At 45.0% G+C, this 19,106-nt stretch overlaps 1 protein-coding gene across 3 annotated transcripts in view; it reads right to left on the reverse strand.

Moving 5' to 3' along the window:
- MAP3K12 (mitogen-activated protein kinase kinase kinase 12) overlaps positions 1-19,106 on the reverse strand; it is a 375,162-nt gene that overhangs the window by 78,859 nt on the left and 277,197 nt on the right. For all 3 annotated transcript variants that reach the window (XM_078687858.1, XM_078687866.1, XM_078687850.1), the window contains exons 10-12: positions 9,723-9,872; positions 8,113-8,818; positions 7,934-8,001 (exon numbers count right to left, since the gene is read on the reverse strand). In XM_078687858.1, coding sequence (XP_078543984.1) covers positions 7,934-8,001; positions 8,113-8,818; positions 9,723-9,872 — 924 coding nt within the window. The remainder of the gene's footprint in view (positions 1-7,933; positions 8,002-8,112; positions 8,819-9,722; positions 9,873-19,106) is intronic.

The following is a 19,106-nucleotide window of genomic DNA, read 5'->3' on the forward strand; positions in this document are numbered from 1 at the left end:
TCTGATCCTACCATAAAGCGGAGATACTCTGTGTGGTCATAGGATAGGGATGTGGAAATCAGCATTCAGTGCAAGCAGAACCTGAGTTAGGGACAGCATTTTGAACTTCCCCTTCTTGAGGAACTAGTTCAAAATCCTGAGGACCAGGATCGGACGAAGTACACTGTCTTTTTTGGGGATCAAGAAGTATCTGGAATAGCATCCCTATCCCCTTTCCTGAATAGGAACCAGTTCCACTGCTCCCTTGAGTAGAAGGGATTCAAGTTCCCATTGGAGAAATCTTAAATTGTCCGGTGGGAAAAACTCCAAGCGGGGATATATAGAGTCAGTGATTCTTGGAATGGTAGGGTGTATCCCTTTTCTGCAGTTTGTAAGACCCAAAGGTCTTTAGTGATAGATTGCCAATTTTGTAGAAAAGAGGACACCTACCATCCAACTGGTAGATTGTGCTTCAGTACAGCCGAACTAGGGCTGCTATCCTATTGTGGCGAAGAGAGGTAAGAGTAAGGGATAGGTAGTACTCTAAGTCTTTCACAAATTCAGCTTCAAGATCTCAATATCAGGTGTGACTTCCGATGACTGTGTTTTTAATCTTGGACTATAGCCATAAACATCTTGGATTTTCATTTTTTAAGAGCCATATGGTGCATCATTTGACCGGATCCATACTAGTCGGCATCGTGATCCAATCTAAGGCACCATAAGCAGATGTTGTGAGGGTCTTTGATGGACATTTGGCCTTTACAATCTTTACACACTTTGAAACCTGATGTTTTTGGCTGTGACATCTAAAAAAAAGACTGTACCAAAAAAGAAAGAAAGAATCAAAAAATTGTTGAATGACGTTTTGCTGAGGAGAGTAATTCCAGAACATGTCAATGGCGTGGAAAAAAAGGGAACTGACATCAGCACGCCGATGGGGGGGGTTCTTGGGGGATTGGGGCGGGGGATGTTTATGGCTCCAGTGATGTCACGCTGGTCTCCGTGCGGATTTGATGTGATGTCAGCATCCGCTATCGGCACAAATGTTCCTGTTTCCACACTGGTGCCTGGGATATTCAAAAGGTGAGGAGTCTACAGGTAGATGCATCCATCAGAAATTGTGTATTGCTATTGCTTTTCATGGCAAACGTGGTTGTAGCAAGAAACCAACTTCATCTGCTTGAGGTTACGAGATACAGGATTTTAGAGAGTAATCAATGGCTCAAATATTTACCAAGCAAGATGGACACATGCTTTCATACACAGAAATGGAAATATGACAAGCCCATAATGCTTCCAATAATAAGCCAAAATCCAGCTGCTGGCAATCGTGGCAGCTATTTTAAATTTGAAATATATGGAAATCTGAGCAACAGAAGACTTACAAACAAACAGGAGGCCTTATATTTTCTACATTTCCCATTCAGGAACGGATCACTCTTCTTAAAATAATTCCACATCAGTCGAGAGACATTACTAGAAACTACAAGTTTTTGTATTTATGTTCATAAACATTGACGTTTCAATAATTAATTTAATCAACTTGATCTACTGATAGGCTTATTTAAAAAGATACACTTTTTTCACTGACTACGGAACGACAAATTTAGGTTCCAGGGTAAATATAATGAGAAGGCATATTGGACACAGATATCTATGAATGCAGACTTTGTATACACCGCATTTTGAAGAAAAAAAACTATAGCTCATTTAACACATTGGACATGCATAAAAGGCTGTGTTGGACTGCCTCACTTTAACAGGAAGAAGATTAGATTGACAGTTTTTACAAAAATAAATGCAATTTCTTCATTTTGTAAGGTTCGTGAAAGGAGGATGGAATTTAAATAATAACCAAAGTAAAACTATCTGTATGTTTATCATCAAACGAGTTTTGACTCTGCTTTTATAATAATTTACAAATATTTGCAACAATTCTAGATTATTTTTAAAGTGATTACTACGTGTATTTTTTTACAAAGTGAAAAAACGTTTCTCTGGATCTTTCAAGTATTTTTCACTCGCCTTCACATAACAATATGTTAGTAAAACGCTGGTAAAGTGGAAACCCTCCTCCTTGGTGGGTGGCAAACCAAGTCTGTAGTCATTTGCCCGCCCCTAACCTCCCCCCCCCCATAGTACAGCACATTAGAGAGCGAATGGACTAATGCACTAACTACAGGGATCTGTGCTGAATGTGAAATTCACAGTTGGATTCTTTGTCCACCAAGCCTCTCATCCCTCAAAATAATAAGACTATTTAGCTGTGTAGTAATAACACGTTATTTACAATCTCACAGTCAGTAGCGGTAAGGTTATTTTCAGCCCTCACCGTCTCTCGTGGAGGTATGTAACTCCATTTTTCCACAGCCATGACGTGTGTACACTGTGATAAGTGCTGGCTTGGGAATTCACTGATTGGGCAGGATCCGACAGAGATTGCTTCTGTTCTCTTTTCCCTGTTGGCCAGGTCAGTCTAGGTCAAGACCGTCCAATTGAAAGAACAGCCGCGTATAACCCAGGCGCGGCCTTGGGGCTCTTACAGTGACACAGATGTTGCGCTAGCCACACGGGTGGAGACTCAATTATTCCCTGGGTGGCACCAAGCAGTACACAACATCCCTTGCTAAGGAGATGACCTGCTCTAGGTGAACCAGGGTCATTGAAAGAATGGCAGACCCAGGGACAGCTGTATATAGTGTAGATTCTGTTGAACCATCCCACCTTAAATCTCTGAACCCTGGCACTGCTTGATGAGGAGTGTGAGATGCCTGTTGTGGACTGATACACCATGGTACTTGGTGGCATTCCCTATGCCCTGTACGATTCACACAAAAATCCAGTAGCGGAGTTTCATGTTGGGCGGCAAATACTCACACCCCCTTTGCCCCCAGACATGATTGGGCATATACTGTGGTAGGCAGGCAAGAATACCGATAATCAAGCAGATAATTAATACATGGGAGAGCCAAGGGACTACACTGGGCCAGACCCAGCATCTCTACTCTTTGTTTCTGCTTTGAACAGCACCCTAATCCACACAGTCCATTGGTAGTAAGAATGTGGGGTTCAACATGCAGGGAGGTGGGGCTGCCTCTATGGGGAGCAGGGGGATGTCACTCAGTTGATCCTCTTGCTGGAAATCCTGTGAGTGGTATTCTCAGAGGTGCAGGACCCAAATTGTGCATGAATTCCCCAAACTGGTATGTATCCCCATTATCAGAAAAATTATGATCTGTGTAAGGAAATGTGTAACAGACACACATGGAGCAGCGACTGAAGCTGCCAACGCGTCCCCGTGTGCAGATAGCCTCACCAACCCTTGAGGGTTCCCCGAAGACTACCACTGGGTTAGGCAAGTCATGGAGTGCATCCATCATAGAAGAGGACTTCAGGACCCCTTTTAAGGGCCAAAGTCCCAGCTACCTCTATGTAAATATCTGCAGCATGACTGCTCAGCACAGTGAATTTGTCAAACATTTTCTGCACCAGTTTCTTCAACCCTTCATGTTCCCTCTCAAAAAGCAAACCAGGAGGGACAACCAAAGTGGAGAGAGGAGTTGGCCTCAAGGCTCGGGCGGTCGACCTTGAATCTGGGGAACTGGGTTCGAGTCCCGGCAATGACGCTGAACATCCTGTGATTCTGGGCAAATCACTTATTCTCCCCGTGCCTAACAAAAATGAATGTGTCCTCGTGTAATGCAACTGGTGCTAAGTAAGGCGCTCTGATACCCGATTCAGGTCAAGTTCCCACTATATAAAACTCTGTAAAAAAAAAATAATAATAAAGAAGTGCTGACAACCTGCAGCGATAGGAGTTATGTTTATTCCTGACCCCGATGTCTATGCACGTGCTTCAGTAATGCAAGCATGTACAAAACCACATGGGACCCTCTAATTTGCAAAGAACCATGTTTCATTCCAAATGAGGGTGTTCCCACAATAGGAAGCAGTGTCGCTGCAATAGCGGGAAGGCGTTCACGATTACAGAAGGGGCCCTGCGTTGCTTTCTTTAAGGCCAATTTGACCTCCCCGCATAATAACCAGCCCTGACAGCTATATTGTAAGGGCATAGATTTGATAATCTGCATCTGGAGTATTGCACTTCTGCCTAGTCCCACTCAGAGCCACCATCCTTCTTTAACTTCACTGGGGGCACAGAGAGCGCGGAGAAGAGAAGGCACTCAACCCTCCAGCAAGGGTTGGGGGTAAAACAGGTGCTTTAGTCAGAGGGAGGTGCCAATAAATAGGTAAACACACCCTGCATTACAGAGAAATCTGGGTCCATTGTGGAATATTAAGGTCATTAGAGTATTCCAAATTGCCTATGTAGGTCCATGTTGCTTTTTTAATTGCTGGCTGCATGATATCAGTCTTAACTGGTAACAAACTATTTGAAAGATATTTAATACTTTCTAGATGATGGAATGACTTTTGAACCATGCATGAGTAGTCCATGGGCAACCATGGGCACTTCTGAGATTATCTGAAAGTTGAGTTCCCCTTGTGGCCAGCTGGGCACATCTGCTCACCAATGGTAGCCATTTGCCACGATTTAGGATTATTTCCTGGGACATAGCAAAGTATTAGCTTTGAGCCTTCATTGTCCTATTATAGTTTTCTAGAATGCAGTTCCCCCTCATCATTTAGCCTTTTGCCTCAAAACATCATTACAAGTTGCTCTGCAGTGTATTCTGTGGACGCCAAGGCCCTTAGACAGCAGGACACTCACCTTGGTGCCTAAATCTCTCAATCAGTTCATTCAGTCTTCAGATTCCGAATGTATGGGCTGACCAACTTTTACTCTCTCCTTTCATTGATATTTGTATCTGTACAAGGCACCTACATTAGTGCCTATACATTTCCGGAATTCTAGGACCTGCTGGATCTTAGGGTTGTCTTCAAATCCAAAAGACCAGGATATAGACTAGTAACCAGCTGGTTAAATGAGCTGCTTGCTTGAGATGTGTAAGCCATACACCAAAAATATGATCCCTTGGACTGGCTTGTCTGCCTAGATGCTCTCCAAAACAGATCTCACTCTTAGATGCTGAAGCGGCTATAATAGACTTAACAAACAGGTCAGCATTAACCCTGGAGCACAGCTATTTTCTGTAACAAGGCGTCAATCATTTTTCAGCTTGGATTGGTAACAAAATCTTAATCAAGTGTTGATCCAGTTCAAGAAAGTGGACCTTGAGGTGCCATCTGACAATGAAGGACGTAACCTATCTGGGCCACATGTTGGTCATGAGCGCCGAGCCCAGCACATGATAAGGTTGAGGCTGTAAACAGTTACAGGGTGTCTTGGCCAGAGCACCAGAACTGGATTTGGGCGTTTCCTGGAATCGTAGAGTGTTAGAGAATATTTGTGGTTATCAAAGGCACTGTATGAGCCACCATTTGGTCAAAGCATTCACCAAAGTCAAGTCTAAAGCTGCCCATTGGTTTCGCCTCATAAAAGACTTTTAGGCAAGTCAAGGAATCCCTATACCAGGTCATGTTTTTGATGAATCGAGACATTTGTAATTTGTTTATCAATCAGACACCTACACACTAGGCATTGACGGATGAGGGGATAGAGTGATCTGAACTAGCCTCTTGTCAACTTAGGCAAGACGCTTCTGCCAGGAAACACACCCATATGAAGATGGTGCATGTGAGGGGGCTTTTATAGGGTTTGGGGCAAAGTCAACATGAGTGAACATGAGTCTCAGTTACTCCGCCTTTATTCAGTGTAACCACTAGATGGTATAATGTGTAGCATGTGAATCTAGAATAGTTCTTCTAAGGAATGTGAAAATTAATGTTTGGCTTTAGCCATTAGACTGCAGAAATTGCCACTTTTGTTCCATGACACTACTCCTTTTTTCAGATTGATCACTGCACATTTAAGTAACTATAAAAGTTGAAGAGAACAAGGTCAGTATTTGAACTAGAGCGTCATACTCTAGGCCTTGTTGCCCCATTTTTTTAGGTTTCGCTTAGGCAGCGCTCAAACTGTCTCGTCGAGACATGCAGTATTCAGGATAAGGGCATGAAGTCCCGCCTACTTTCCGCCAACCTTTTTTATTGGCTCCTGTCCCTGTCCTTTGTAAATGGTGGCTTTTCATTGGTAAATAGGCTTAGTAGTCCCTCCTTAGTACCGCCTTTTCTCTTCTTGTAACCTCCAAGGAGGACACCCCCTGTAACATGTGTTGTTATTCGGTAGGCTTTAATTACATCCTCCGAGCACTATTTTCTTAAATAGGTTTGTCCTGCCTGCAACACAGGCAGGATATGCTCTCCCTCAACACTTTTTAAAAATCATTTATCCAGCGTGGCACGCGGGATTTGATGGAGAATCTGAAGTCAACAATGAAATCTGACTCTAGGAGCCACACAGGGCAGTGAGTGGTGGGAATAAAAAAAGGAAAATGTTTTACTACGGATATCGGTGGCAGTTGAACACAGACAAAATAGAAGTACTTATCTTTGGCAACAGCAGCCACTCATGAGGAACGACTCCTGGTGGCCATCAGACCTAGGACCTGCACCCACTCCCTCCGACCATGCCAGAAACCTTGGAATCATCATGGAGAAAAAGCTCACCATGAAATCACAGATCAACGCCATCTCCTCCAACTGCTTCCTCTCTCTGTGCATGCTATGCATGATCTTCAAGTGGCTACTCCTATGCACGAGAAGCAGTGTGTCACAGGCCCTCATCACCAGCCAGACTGGACTACAGCAACGCCCTCTACGCAGGAATCGCCGCACACCTCCTACAGAGACTCCAGACCATACAGAACACCTCAGCAAGACTGATCCTCAGCCTTCCCCTACGGACCCACATCAGACCCCACCTCAGGCAACTCCACTGGCACCGCAAACAGAAGAGATGCCAATTCAAGCTGCTGACCCACGCACACAAGGTTGTACACAACCAAGGACTTGCATACATTAACCACAGCCTGCACTTTCACCAACTGTGGCAGAGACTACGCTCTGCCTTTATTTCCCTTGCCCATACTCCCCACATATACCAAAGCAGAAGTGGAGGACACTTTTTCTCCCACATCGCAGCAAAGACCTGGAACAGCCTACCCATGCATCTCTGGACCATCACCTCACTTCCCAAATTCCGAATGGCCCTCAAGATCTGGCTATTTGAATAAGCCTCTGAGACTTGCAAGCGCCTGGATACCTTATCAGGTGATTAATCACGCTTCATAAATCCTGATTGATTGATTGACCACAATCCTCACTTCAATCCTCCCTATTCTGAATCAAGCTCAAAGTGTCTTCCACAATAAAACGAAGCCATATCTACATGGGAAAGAACTTGACAATGGGGGGATGGAGGGTGTTGTCCACTTACATTTCTAACCAAAGGTAGAAGCAGTCTTTTTATGCCTGGCTCTGTCAAATAAATAAGTTTTCTACAAACACATAAAAGCCCCAGGTTTTAAAAGTGTTAGGACGTGGAGGAGAAGACGTGTAGGTCATTAGTGGTTAATATACTTTGATTTAAGTCTTTAGTAAATGTATTGCTCTGATTGGAATAATTTGGTGGGTTGAAAGGAAAAATGAATGTTGTTGCTCAGGGGTCAAACAGCCACTCATGGGTCTGGGTGGGTAGTAGTTTGAATCCTGTCAAGGCTGACTCAGCCTTGCCTCCGTCACTGGTCCTAAAACCATGTTTAACTGATTTGAGTCACAATACTATGTAATACAATAGAATGCATTATATAAGTACCATTAGACAATTACTAATGTCATGATCACTGCTGAACTAAGGCAATAAAATGATGCTTAAGGTTCTTCAAAGATTTATATTCCTTCTTATAGATACCTTAGTAGCCTCTGTCAAATAGGGAAATTGTTACATACAGACTTTGCTTCTTTCTGTTATTGCCTGAATAAACGTTTTACCCAGTTTAAAAAAGAACAACATTGTATCAACACACACCTGGGTCGGTCTGGCAGCTCCAGCTCGCTGTCTACCTCCCCCTCCTCTTCAGACGATACGCCACGTTTCTAAGAGAAGGAAAAACACAGATTGGGCTTCAGCATGGGGCCACATGCTCAAGAAGTGATGCATGTGGAATGGCTTTGTTGCCAGGCACGGTGACTAGGAATGGTATTTACCTGACTCCTAGAGACAGCGGCTCGATAAAGGAGTTCTGCCGGTGTCAGGTACTGGCTGCCAGTCCTTCCAGACTTGGTCACGTTACCACTTGAACATGGCTCACGCTCACTGTCCTCAGTAGGGTGCAGCCTCTGAGCAAGGGTTGGCATCCCTTGTCCCTTACCCATGGGGGCTGCTGTTGCCCCTTCTGCCCCCGCCCTGCCTGAAGGAGAGTCTGGGCTGCTGGAGAAGGGGACGGAGACAGTGTCCTCGCTTGGTGTCTCACTGCGTGGCTGTTCAGTTTCATTAGAGTTCTCATCGTTGACAGGCGATGATTCGGGGCTGTGGCTGCTCTTCTTAGCATCCGCCTCCAGAGTGGTGGATATGAGGTCCGGACTAGATGAGGACATTTTGCGCAAAAGGAGGTCATGGTGGAGTTCCCTCAAGGCCATTGATGGCTCAAAGTGTTTCAGTCCAGGGGTCTGAGTGCAGGGCGCCTCCTTGGCTGGCTGGCTGTTTGCCAGTGCAGTGTTTTCCTGGACCACTGTGGCCTTCACGTTCACCAGATCTCCATAGCTGCCCTTGGTGTTGGCTTTTCGGTAGCGTGGCTTCCCCCGGCGGGTTCGACCAGGTGAAGTGGAACCTTTCTGGCACACAGGGATAGTCACTTGGGTTATGTTGGAGTCCAATTTTGGTAGGATAACTTCTGTCTTCAGAATATCTGGCCTGTGAGCAGAAAATATAACAATTAGCAACTTTTTCTCTCAGTATGACCCCAAAACCATTTTCCTTAATGCAAGACTTTCCCAATGTGGGGTAAAATACAAAGTTCAGACAAATATTGCTTCAGTTAAGGAATTAGCATGGAATTGTATGTTTGAGATGTTGAGAGCAAAAACTCATTTTAAAGTAAGGTGTGTAAATACAGCATCAATTCTAAACGTCTGAACAGGCAGAGAAACTTTGCAGTGAGTTGATCACAACACCTTTTCACGTGAACAAGGAAACTGATGTTGGGAACAAATGAGTCAGTACTAGGATGTATGAAGCAAATAATGTACAGAATAAGTAATACCAAACTGAAGTACAGGAGAAGAGTGATGCTAGCGCAGAGAAGTGCACTTGTGCATGTGTAAGCGACCAATGATTTGGCAAGATGTCAACAGTGCTGAGGCGGGTTAAGACTGCGATTTAGAGCATAAAGGGGACAGCATGTGAATAGAATAAACCAGTTATGTGGAAATGAGTGCATTTAATAGATTTGCGAGATAAGCCAGGACAGTTAGGTGATGTAGGTGAAAAAATCACTTGGAAGGCCTTTCTCCCAGGGCCATTGGGAGCCCTTTCCAGCTTCCTCCTCTTTCCGCACCAATATACCTATACAGTTGCTTGACTCACCTACAACGCTCCACTGCTTTACAGTTATACTTACAGTACTTAAGTCTTATAAATACATATACACTATAGAGAATGAGTCCACAATAAATGCGCGTGAACGACCTGGAAGCTTCATGAGAAGGTAAGGCATCCAACACTTTAATGGGGACCACTGCTGGCCATTACGTGACGGTGTCTCAGTAACCAATGGCACTTCCCTGGGACAGAGAAGCTGTGATCTTCCTTCACTCACCGCTTGCTGTGTGGGGACAGCTTTTGTGGAACGTTCCTCTTCTTGATGAGCTTCTCCACTGTGTTTCCATGCAGCACGGCACTGGGGGCTGAACGCGAAGAGTGGTGCTTGAATATTCCCGGGTACTTCTTGTCCAGTGTCTGTTCACGCCTGGTGAAGAATGGTAAGGTTAGTGCTCTACCTGTGCCACCAAACTCAATGACTGGATGACTTTCAATGTCTTTCAGTACACAATGCCACAGTACCCCAACACCCTCAACAACTCGGTCTTTAAAACAGGCAAACACACATGTGATCAATGCGGACGTATTTTGGCTGCTCAGATCTCCTGCGACAACTGCAGAATCAGACACATTTCTTCCTGCCCTTTCCTTGGACAAGAACACTGAAAGCGTGGGTCACCATCAGCTTTCCTTATAAACAAGGTACCACATAAGTGTGAATTACAGGACAACACATGAGATTTTGATTGGATCGGACCTGTGCCTCAACAGTGAGACAAGAAAGCAATAATATATATGTAAACAATGGAGCAGTACTTCTTTAAGTTCTTTACTACTTCTCTGGCAATCATTCAGGTGTTAATGTTGGTGCAGTAATCTTTTGAACTTTTTGCGCACAACCGCCATCGAGTAAAATAATTTTGGTCAGGCGCCCTCAGAATGATATTATTATGAACTTGTGCTTAATAATTGTGAAAAATGTGTTAAGGAATATGCTACTTACCAGTATGCATCTGTTCTTGGCATGTAGGGGTGCTGACATTCATATATGTGCATAGATCGCCGCCTAGTGTTGGGTCCGGATGATTGCACTTTGTTGTCTTGCAAGAGTCTTCGAAGTATCACGAGATAGGTGACTCCTCCCCTGGACTACAGTGCGCATGGGCATCTTCTCCATCCTCAGATTGTTTTCGCCATTGTGGCAGAGATGGAGATAGGAAAGTAAGAGATGGCCATGCCAGAGACAATGCTGCAGCTGCGACAGGCACCGGGGAGGAGGGCGGGCAATATGAATGTCAGCAGCCCTACATGCCAAGAACAGATGCATACTGGTAAGTAGCATATTCCGTTCGAGGCATGTGGGCTGCTGAATTCATATCTGTGCATAGACTGAATAGCAGTATCTCCTCTAGCGAAGGTCACCTGTGCCAGCTGCAGATGTTTGGAAAAGAGTTTTGAGGACAGCCTGGCCTACAGCAGCTTGCTGTTTTGCTTGCACGTCTACACAGTAGTGTTTAGTGAAAGTGTGTATGGTGGACCATGTGGCTGCCTTACAGATGTCTTCAAGAGGAATATTCCCTAGGACAGCCATGGATGCCCCCATTTTTCCATGGAGAGTGCTCTAGGGGGGACGGTTAAAGTGCGTTTAGCTTTTAGATAACATATTTGAATGCATTTACCTATCCATCTGGCTATTCCTGACTTTGAAATAGGATTTCCTTTGTGTTGTGGTGCAAAAGCAACAAATAGTTGTTTTGTCTTTCTAAATGATTTAGTTCTGTCCACATAATAAAGTAGAGCTCTTCTTACATCTAGTGTGTGTAGGGCTCTCTCAGCTACTGACTGTGGATTTTGAAAGAATACTGGCAGTTCAATTGCTTGATTGATATGGAAATTGGATACAACTTTAAGCATGAATTTAGGGTTGGTTCTAAGAACAACCCTGTTAGCATGTACCTGCATGAAAGGTTCTTGAATTGTTAGTGCTTGTAATTCGCTCACTCTTCTGAGTGAGGTAATGGCAACCAAGAATGCAACCTTCCACGTTAAGAATTGTAGTTCACATGAGTGTAAAGGTTCGAAAGGCGGTCCCATGAGTCTGGTAAGCACTATATTTAGATTCCAGACTGGGGAAGGGGGGTATCTTGGAGGGATCACCCTTTTTAAACCCTCCATGAAGGCTTTGATTGCTGGTACTCTAAACAGTGAAAGGTGTTGACTGTTTTGAAGGTATGCTGCTATAGCAGCAAGGTGTAGTCGTATAGAAGAGTATGCTAAGTTACTTCTTTGTAAATGCAGCAGGTAACATATAATGTTTTGTATGGAAGTGTCTAATGGGTTGATTTGGTTATTGCTGCAGTAAATAACAAATCTCTTCCATTTAGCTGCATAGCAAACTCGTGTGGTTGGTCGTCTTGCCTCCCTAATGATGTTCATGCAGTCTGGGGGCAAGTTAAGGTATCCGAACTCTAAGACCTCAGGAGCCAGATCGCTAGGTTCATCTGATTGGGATCTGGGTGTCTTATTTCTCCATGGTTCTGAGTTAGAAGATGGGGAGCAAGGCACAGTCTTTGATGAGGAACTACTGAAAGTTATAGGAATGTTGTGTACCATGGTTGTCTCGCCCATGTGGGAGCAACTAGGATTAGTGTGAGTGAGTGTTGCCGCAGTTTGCGTGCCACCAGCGGGATCAGCGGTGCTGGGGGAAAAGCGTATGCAATTTGCCTGACCAGTTCATCCATATCGCATTGCCCAGTGACAACGGATGTGGGAACCTGGCGGCAAAGTACTGGCATTTGGAGTTTTCTTTTGTGGCAAACAGGTCTACCTCTGGGTGACCCCACTCTTCGAAAAATGGCTGGAGAACTTGGGTTTGAATCTCCCATTTGTGTATTTGTTGGTTGTGCCTGCTGAGCAGGTCGGCAATCTGATTGTCCCTCCCTGGAAGGTGTTTTGCGAGGAGAAAAATGTTTTTGGAATCACCCACTTCCATATGCTCTGTGCCAGATGGGACAGCTGTGGAGAGTGCGTTCCTCCCTGTTTCTGGATATAGTACATTGCGGTCATGTTGTCCGTCCGGATCAACACCGTCTTGTTGTACAAGTATTTCTGAAATGCTTTCAGGGCTAGGAATATCGCTAGCAACTCTAGTTGGTTGATAAGCAGCTTTTTCTGTTTGTTTGTCCAGAGCCCTTGTACTGTGTATTAAAGGAGATGGGCTCCCCAGCCTGTCAGTGATGCGTCCGCTGTTAGTACTAGTTGTGGAACCGGCTCTTGGAACAGTCGCCCCTTGGAAAGGTTTTGTGGGTTCCACCACTGCAGAGTTGTGAGTGCGACTGTCTACCAACACTAGGTCTTTTAGTTGTCCACGAGCCTGGTTCCATTGCCGTGCTAGGCATTCCTTTAATGGGCGCATTCGGAGTCTGGCATGGGGGACAATGAATATGCAGGAGACCATCATGCCTATGGGCTGCATGAAGACTTGCGCTGGCAGGGAGTGTTGTGGCAGGAATTTGCGAATGAGTATCTGCATGCTGGCTATCCTTGCTGAGTTTGGATATGCTTTTGCCACTGAGGTATTTATAGTGGTTCCCAGGTATTGCTGTACGTGGGAAGGTTGCTGATGCGATTTTGTGTAGTTGATTGAAAAGCCTAGGCTGTGTAGCAACTGGATTGTTTGGGACGTGTGTGCTGCACACTCTTGGTACGATTTTGCTTGTATTAGCCAATCGTCCAGGTAAGGGTACACATGGACGTGTTGCCTCCTGAGATGTGCCGCCACTGTCACTAAGCATTTTGTAAACACTCTTGGAGCAGTGGTAACCCCGAAGGGCAAAACCTTGAATTGGTAGTGTTGACCTTCTATTGTGAACCTGAGGTATTTTCTGTGGGCTGGATGGATGGGTATGTGAAAGTAAGCATCTTTGAGGTCCAGTATTGCTAGGAAGTCTCCTTGTTGTAGCAACGGGAGCACTTGTTGTAGTGTGATCATGTGGAAGTGTCCGATAGTATATATTGATTTAGGGGTCTGAGGTCCAATATTGGTCTGAGGGAACCGTCCTTCTTTGGAATAAGGAAGTATAGGGCGTATACTCCTGTCCCTTGTTGGTGGAAAGGGACTTGCTCTATGGCCCCATTTTCCAGCATGCATTTCACCTCTTGTTGTAGCAGGGTGATGTGTTCTGTGGACATAGGACGATGTCTGGGTGGTATGTTTGGTGGCGTAGAAGTTAGTTCTAGGCAATAACCAGACTGGATAATTTCTTTCACCCACCTGTCCATGGTAATTGGGTGCCAGACAGGTGGGAACTGCTGTAGTCTGCCTCCGACCGGTGTTAAGTGGTCTGGAGGCAGCGTAATGAAGTCACTGTTTTGTGGCGGTGGAGGCCCTGGTGTTATTGCCTCCACGCCCTCTTCCCTTATTACTGTTACCTCTGTAACCTCCCCTGGTTGTGTTCTTGTTGAAGGAACCTTGTGTGTTACTTTTGTATGAGGCAGATGTTTGTGAAGCATTCCCTCATGTATTTGCTCTGTATGAGGAGCGTCGAAAGGAGCCGTTATGTTGCAGAAACTGCAATGCACCCATAGATTTTGCGGTTTCTGTGTTTTTTTTTCATTTTGTCCAAAATGGTGTCGACGGCAGGGCCAAATAGAAAATCTGGATTGACAGGTTGGTTAAGAATGGTGGAGTACACCTCATTCTTAAAACCGGAAATACGCAGCCATGCATGTCTCGTAGCAGGACACTAGTATTAATTGACCTAGCTGCGGTGTCTGCAGCGTCAAGAGCACATTTGATGGAGGCGTTTGATATGAATTTTCCCTCTTGGATGAGATCATTGGCTTGTGCTTTAAAAGGCTTGGGTAGGTGTTGCATAAGGCTTTCGAGCTGATCATAGTGCGCTCTGTCATAACGAGCCAGTAGGGCTTGTGTATTAGCAATCCTCCATGAGTTGGAGGCTTGTGCAGCTACCCTTTTGCCTGATGCCTCTAGAATTTTTGACTCTTTGTCAGGGGGAGGTGCTTCCCCTGTTGTCTGAGAGTTGGCTCTTTTTTGTGCGTTAGCAACCACCAGTGAGTCTAGTGGCAACTGGCCCTTGATGTAAGTAGGGTCTGAGGGAGCTGGTCTATACTTTTTTTCTATTCTGGGATTGATTACCCGTGCCCTGGCTGTATCCTTAAATATGTCAGGTGCGTGTTTTAGAACTCCCTTCAACATGGGAAGCGTTTTGACACTTTTTTCTGCAGTAGTGAATGTGTCAAACAGGAAGTCTTCTTCCACAGGGTCACTATGCATGTCTACATTGTGGAATTGTGCTGCCCTGTCTATGAGTTGGTTGAAGACTACTGTGTCATCCGTAGGTGACGGCTTAGTAGGATAAGTGGGTACATCAGGGATGGGATGGGTGTCATAAGGGTCTGTTGGTTCTTCCCAAGGTTCCTCTTGGTTAGGATCTTGTGGGAAATCATATTGAGGCTGTGGCTCATACCCTGTGTCCCCCTCATCATCCCCGTGGTGAGAAGGTGAGGTAGAAGCAAAAGGTGTGGTAGGCATGATAGGTTGAAAAGGGCTGAAGGGTCTTGAGGGAGAAGTCCCAAAGTCTTTTTTCTTCAGTGGAATAGGTGAGTTAGGTTCAAAGTCCAAAGGTCTCTTTTTCCTTTGCAGGATGATAACTTTACCAGTCTCTGGATTAATGTATATTTTAGCTTGGTCGTCTGATGGATATGGGTGGAATAGTTCTTCCTCTACAGTCCTGGGTTTAGTGTTATACTTTTTGGGGTCGGTAACACTTGGTTTTTCGACGACTTTTGGAGTTTTGTTGGACTTTTTCGGCTCGGGCCCTGATTTCGGGTCGACGAGTGGTTTCGGGTCGACCGGAACTTTCGGGTCGACACGTTTTTTGTGCTCTGTAGGCTTTTTTGGATGAGTGTCTTTCACCGAGTCAATGTTCTTTTTTGGATCGACTGATGTCTTTGGAGCTGTTATCTTTGGGTCGATAGGCTTTTCCGGCTTTGATACTGGTTTCGGTACGGCACCAGTTGCCGGGTCGACGGTTTTCGGAACAGCAGGCTTGTTTGGGTCGGCGACCTTTTTCGGTTTGGCGCCCTTTGGCTGTGTGCCTTTGTTCGGGTCGACCAACTTTTTGGGGTCGACGGTTTTTGGCTGAACGGCCTTTGTGGGGTCGACAGTCTTCTTTGGCTCGACGCTCTTTGGCTGTGCGGCCTTTTTTGGATCGACGCTCTTCGGGTCGGTGAACTTCTTTGGCTCTGGAACCTTCTTCGGGACGATGGTACTGGGCCCTGGGCTTTCTGAAGGTTTCGGTTTCGATGCCGAGCCAGAAGGCGGGGCTGGCGAAAGTTTTTTATGATCTTGGCTAAGGCCTTTTGGCGATGCCTTGACCCGAGCCTTTGGTAACGGGTTAATTGGTGTCAGGGGTAGTGTACTCACGATTTGCCCCGACGGGATTTTGTCGTCGGAGTCAGAGTAGTCCTCGACGGTGACGATTTCTAGGTCCGAGTCTGGGGCGTCCTGTAGATCCTGGTCATCATCGAAGATGTTGTCCGGTTCCGGTGCCTGTCGCTGCATTTCTTGCCTAGCAGCCCGTCGGTTTCGAATAGTTTTTTTGGATCGAAACTGGGCGCAGGCTGGGCAGGTTTCTTCCCTATGGTCTGGGGAAAGGCACTTGTTGCATACTGAGTGTTTATCAGTATGAGGGCACTTGGAGTGGCATTGTGGGCACCTTTTAAACGGGCTTCTTTCCATCGACGGTCAGCTCACGTGGCGTCGAAAAGGCCTGACAGCCCGCGTCGACGACTGATTCGAGATGGAAGTTTTGATCGAGTAGAGAGGTACCGAACGAGAACAATACCGTCGAAGTCGAAGGCCTTTTGGCCTTTATAAAAGTTTTGTTTTCGATTCCGAGTTGGAGTATAGGAGTTTGCATCCGAACCCAATGGTGGAAAAAAACAATCTGAGTATGGAGAAGATGCCCATGCGCACTGTAGTCCAGGGGAGGAGTCACCTATCTCGTGATACTTCGAAGACTCTTCCAAGACAACAAAGTGCAATCATCCGGACCCAACACTAGGCGGCGATCTATGCACAGATTTGAATTCAGCAGACCACATGCCTCGAACATATAGTTAGCTAAAACAGAGCAATACGGCCTGAAGGCTTTTCCTGCAAAAACATGACTTTTATTACTGGACCAAAGTAGAGAGGGAGGCAGAGGTAGAAGCTAGGTTTATCCTCCTGACAGTTACGTAGTTAGACAAAAATAGAGTATATCGAAGAAAACCTGCCCTTAGGGAATTAGATAGGATACAGCAAGAATTTGTTGTAATCCCTTCTCTAGAAAAAATACTTTTTTCTAGAGACCACTCACCCACCAGGGTTGCCCCTAGGTGACATGCTTCATCATTGGGGTTCTTCTCAATCCTCTACGGATTGAGGCGTGCTGCGACATGCAAATTACGTAGGAGCACTTTTTATTGCAGGCTATGTGTAGTGCAGTGATGTGGAGTGGAAAGGGAAATAAAACCTAAACATTCCTAACTAGGTGTCCACTCTTTTATTCCCACTCCTAGTTGGTATGGTTAAAAATCAGGGGTCATTTACTGAGAAGAAACCCAACCTTAATGAGTCTGGTTGTCTTAGTAATGTGTTTTTGTCAACATGTTTCGAGCTGTTCCCCTAATAGCTTTTCATCAGGACTCCACGGGGTCCAGCCCCGTGTGTACCACTCGTAGTGAATCCTGTAATAAGGACACAAACCATGCACACTGTATACATACGGTTCTAGTGATTAATCTGTGTTTCTGTAGATGCTATATTATTGCATCATGGTCAAAGCCAGGGGTGGAGGGGCTTGTAGTCACACTTTCGACAAAGCCGCCTCTGGTACAGTAACCTACTTCTCTCCCTGGAGACCGTGACCGGCTAAGGTAATATTAATACTGCTGTAATCTGAAATGGTTCAGCTTGCAAGGCTTGAGCTCCCTCAATGCTTTTAATCTGTACTAAAGTTAAGAAACCATTCAAGCTTCAGATTGGTTCCATCATATGTTTACGCTGAAAATAACTTTTTGCTTCTTTGAGAAACTCTGGTCCAGAAATCCTACAAGTAATTCTGTAAAAAGCTATGTTATCATACCGTAAACTGTATGACTGTCACTTAAATATTAATCAAACGTTATTTGTGGCATATACAGGTTGACCTGAACATTACAAAAGGTTCAAGGTAGTACTGATAAATACAAATAAGGAATGGTCTCACTGCTGGGACAAGGGTACTCTCAGGAACAGTCCCACTAGCCTGTGTATAAGACTACCACGGAATTATTAAACCATCAGCTCTTGCTGAATAAGATCCGTAATCAATTTTTGATTTCTAAGATTCCATTGAAATCATTTACATATGGTCCTGACTGAGGGATCATGTTAAAATTTACTTACAGAGAAAGGAATTTGTTGTATAGAGGAATCTATATTTGGGAACTTTTGGAAGCATTTTTTTAAATCACTGAATCACTCCTGCTCCACTAATCCATAAGCCTGGGGCTACTCTCTGACCCAGGGCCAGAGTGCTGCACACCATATCCTTTTAAAACCCAGGGCACCAAACTAAGTGGGAGGAGAGTGCCTGATTTTACTAAGACATGGCCATTTGAAGTGAGCCCTAAAACTACTTCATTGACTCCCAGGAGGCTCAAGGATCAACTTCAGAATTCTCAATTACATGCACCAGATTTTTGGGGGCAAAAGGTTTGGTTAGCGCTCAGAGTTGGCACCTCAATTGAGTTTGTGATCTGGCTCTTCAACTTAATCCACTATGACATCTTACGTTATTGGGGCTAACTGACTCGAACCCTATCTAAACTCAAGTCTCTCTGCTCAAGGAGACATTTTCCATTGGAACTGATTGGGAATCTGCTAAAACAAGGATAAAACCCAGGAATTATTGGAAGGGAAACTGCATCCTTGGCAAAGAAGATCTTAGGATAAGATGGAGAATGGCCATTCAGTAGGAAGCAGTGACACGACAATGAAGCACCATTTATCCGATTATGTTCTACAATGAGAGACTAAAAAATGAACAGAAACATTGATTTCAGGAAGGAGGTGACTAGAGTAATGATGGGAACATACAAACACTCAAACAACATGTAGAAGAGACAGCCATGTGCATGTGCGAATGACACTCAGGGACCAGGGCTTATGATTTGAAAACGGATTGGAAGGCCAGGACGTAATAAGGAAACACATTAAAAGGATGGTAAATGAGTGAATATGACTTTTTAGTTGCTTATCAGAGGCAAGAATAGTAAGACAGTTCAGGTAGGATTGGGGACTCGTACAGGACTATGGGTTAGTGAATGAAGGATATGCTCGGACACTGAGCAGTGTCGTTGAAGTTGAAATGTACAGAACAAGGTCAAACTGTAGGGGTCTAACATCCCCACCCATCATCAATAAAGGGGCTTTTGTCTCAAGTACAGAAGGGGTAAGAGGGACGCACGGGTAGGAGCAGCCTTTGGTAGAGATGAAGCACCATCTGTAGCTGGTGCAGGTAGCGTGTTCCCCGGGACACAACAGGAAGCTAACCGGATTTCAATCTCTTAACTATCCAGGATGCCTTTTCGAGCTTATATCTCCTCTAAT

The sequence above is a fragment of the Lissotriton helveticus genome, chromosome 1_1, assembly GCF_964261635.1.
Source record: "Lissotriton helveticus chromosome 1_1, aLisHel1.1, whole genome shotgun sequence".
Classification (NCBI taxonomy): domain Eukaryota; kingdom Metazoa; phylum Chordata; class Amphibia; order Caudata; family Salamandridae; genus Lissotriton; species Lissotriton helveticus.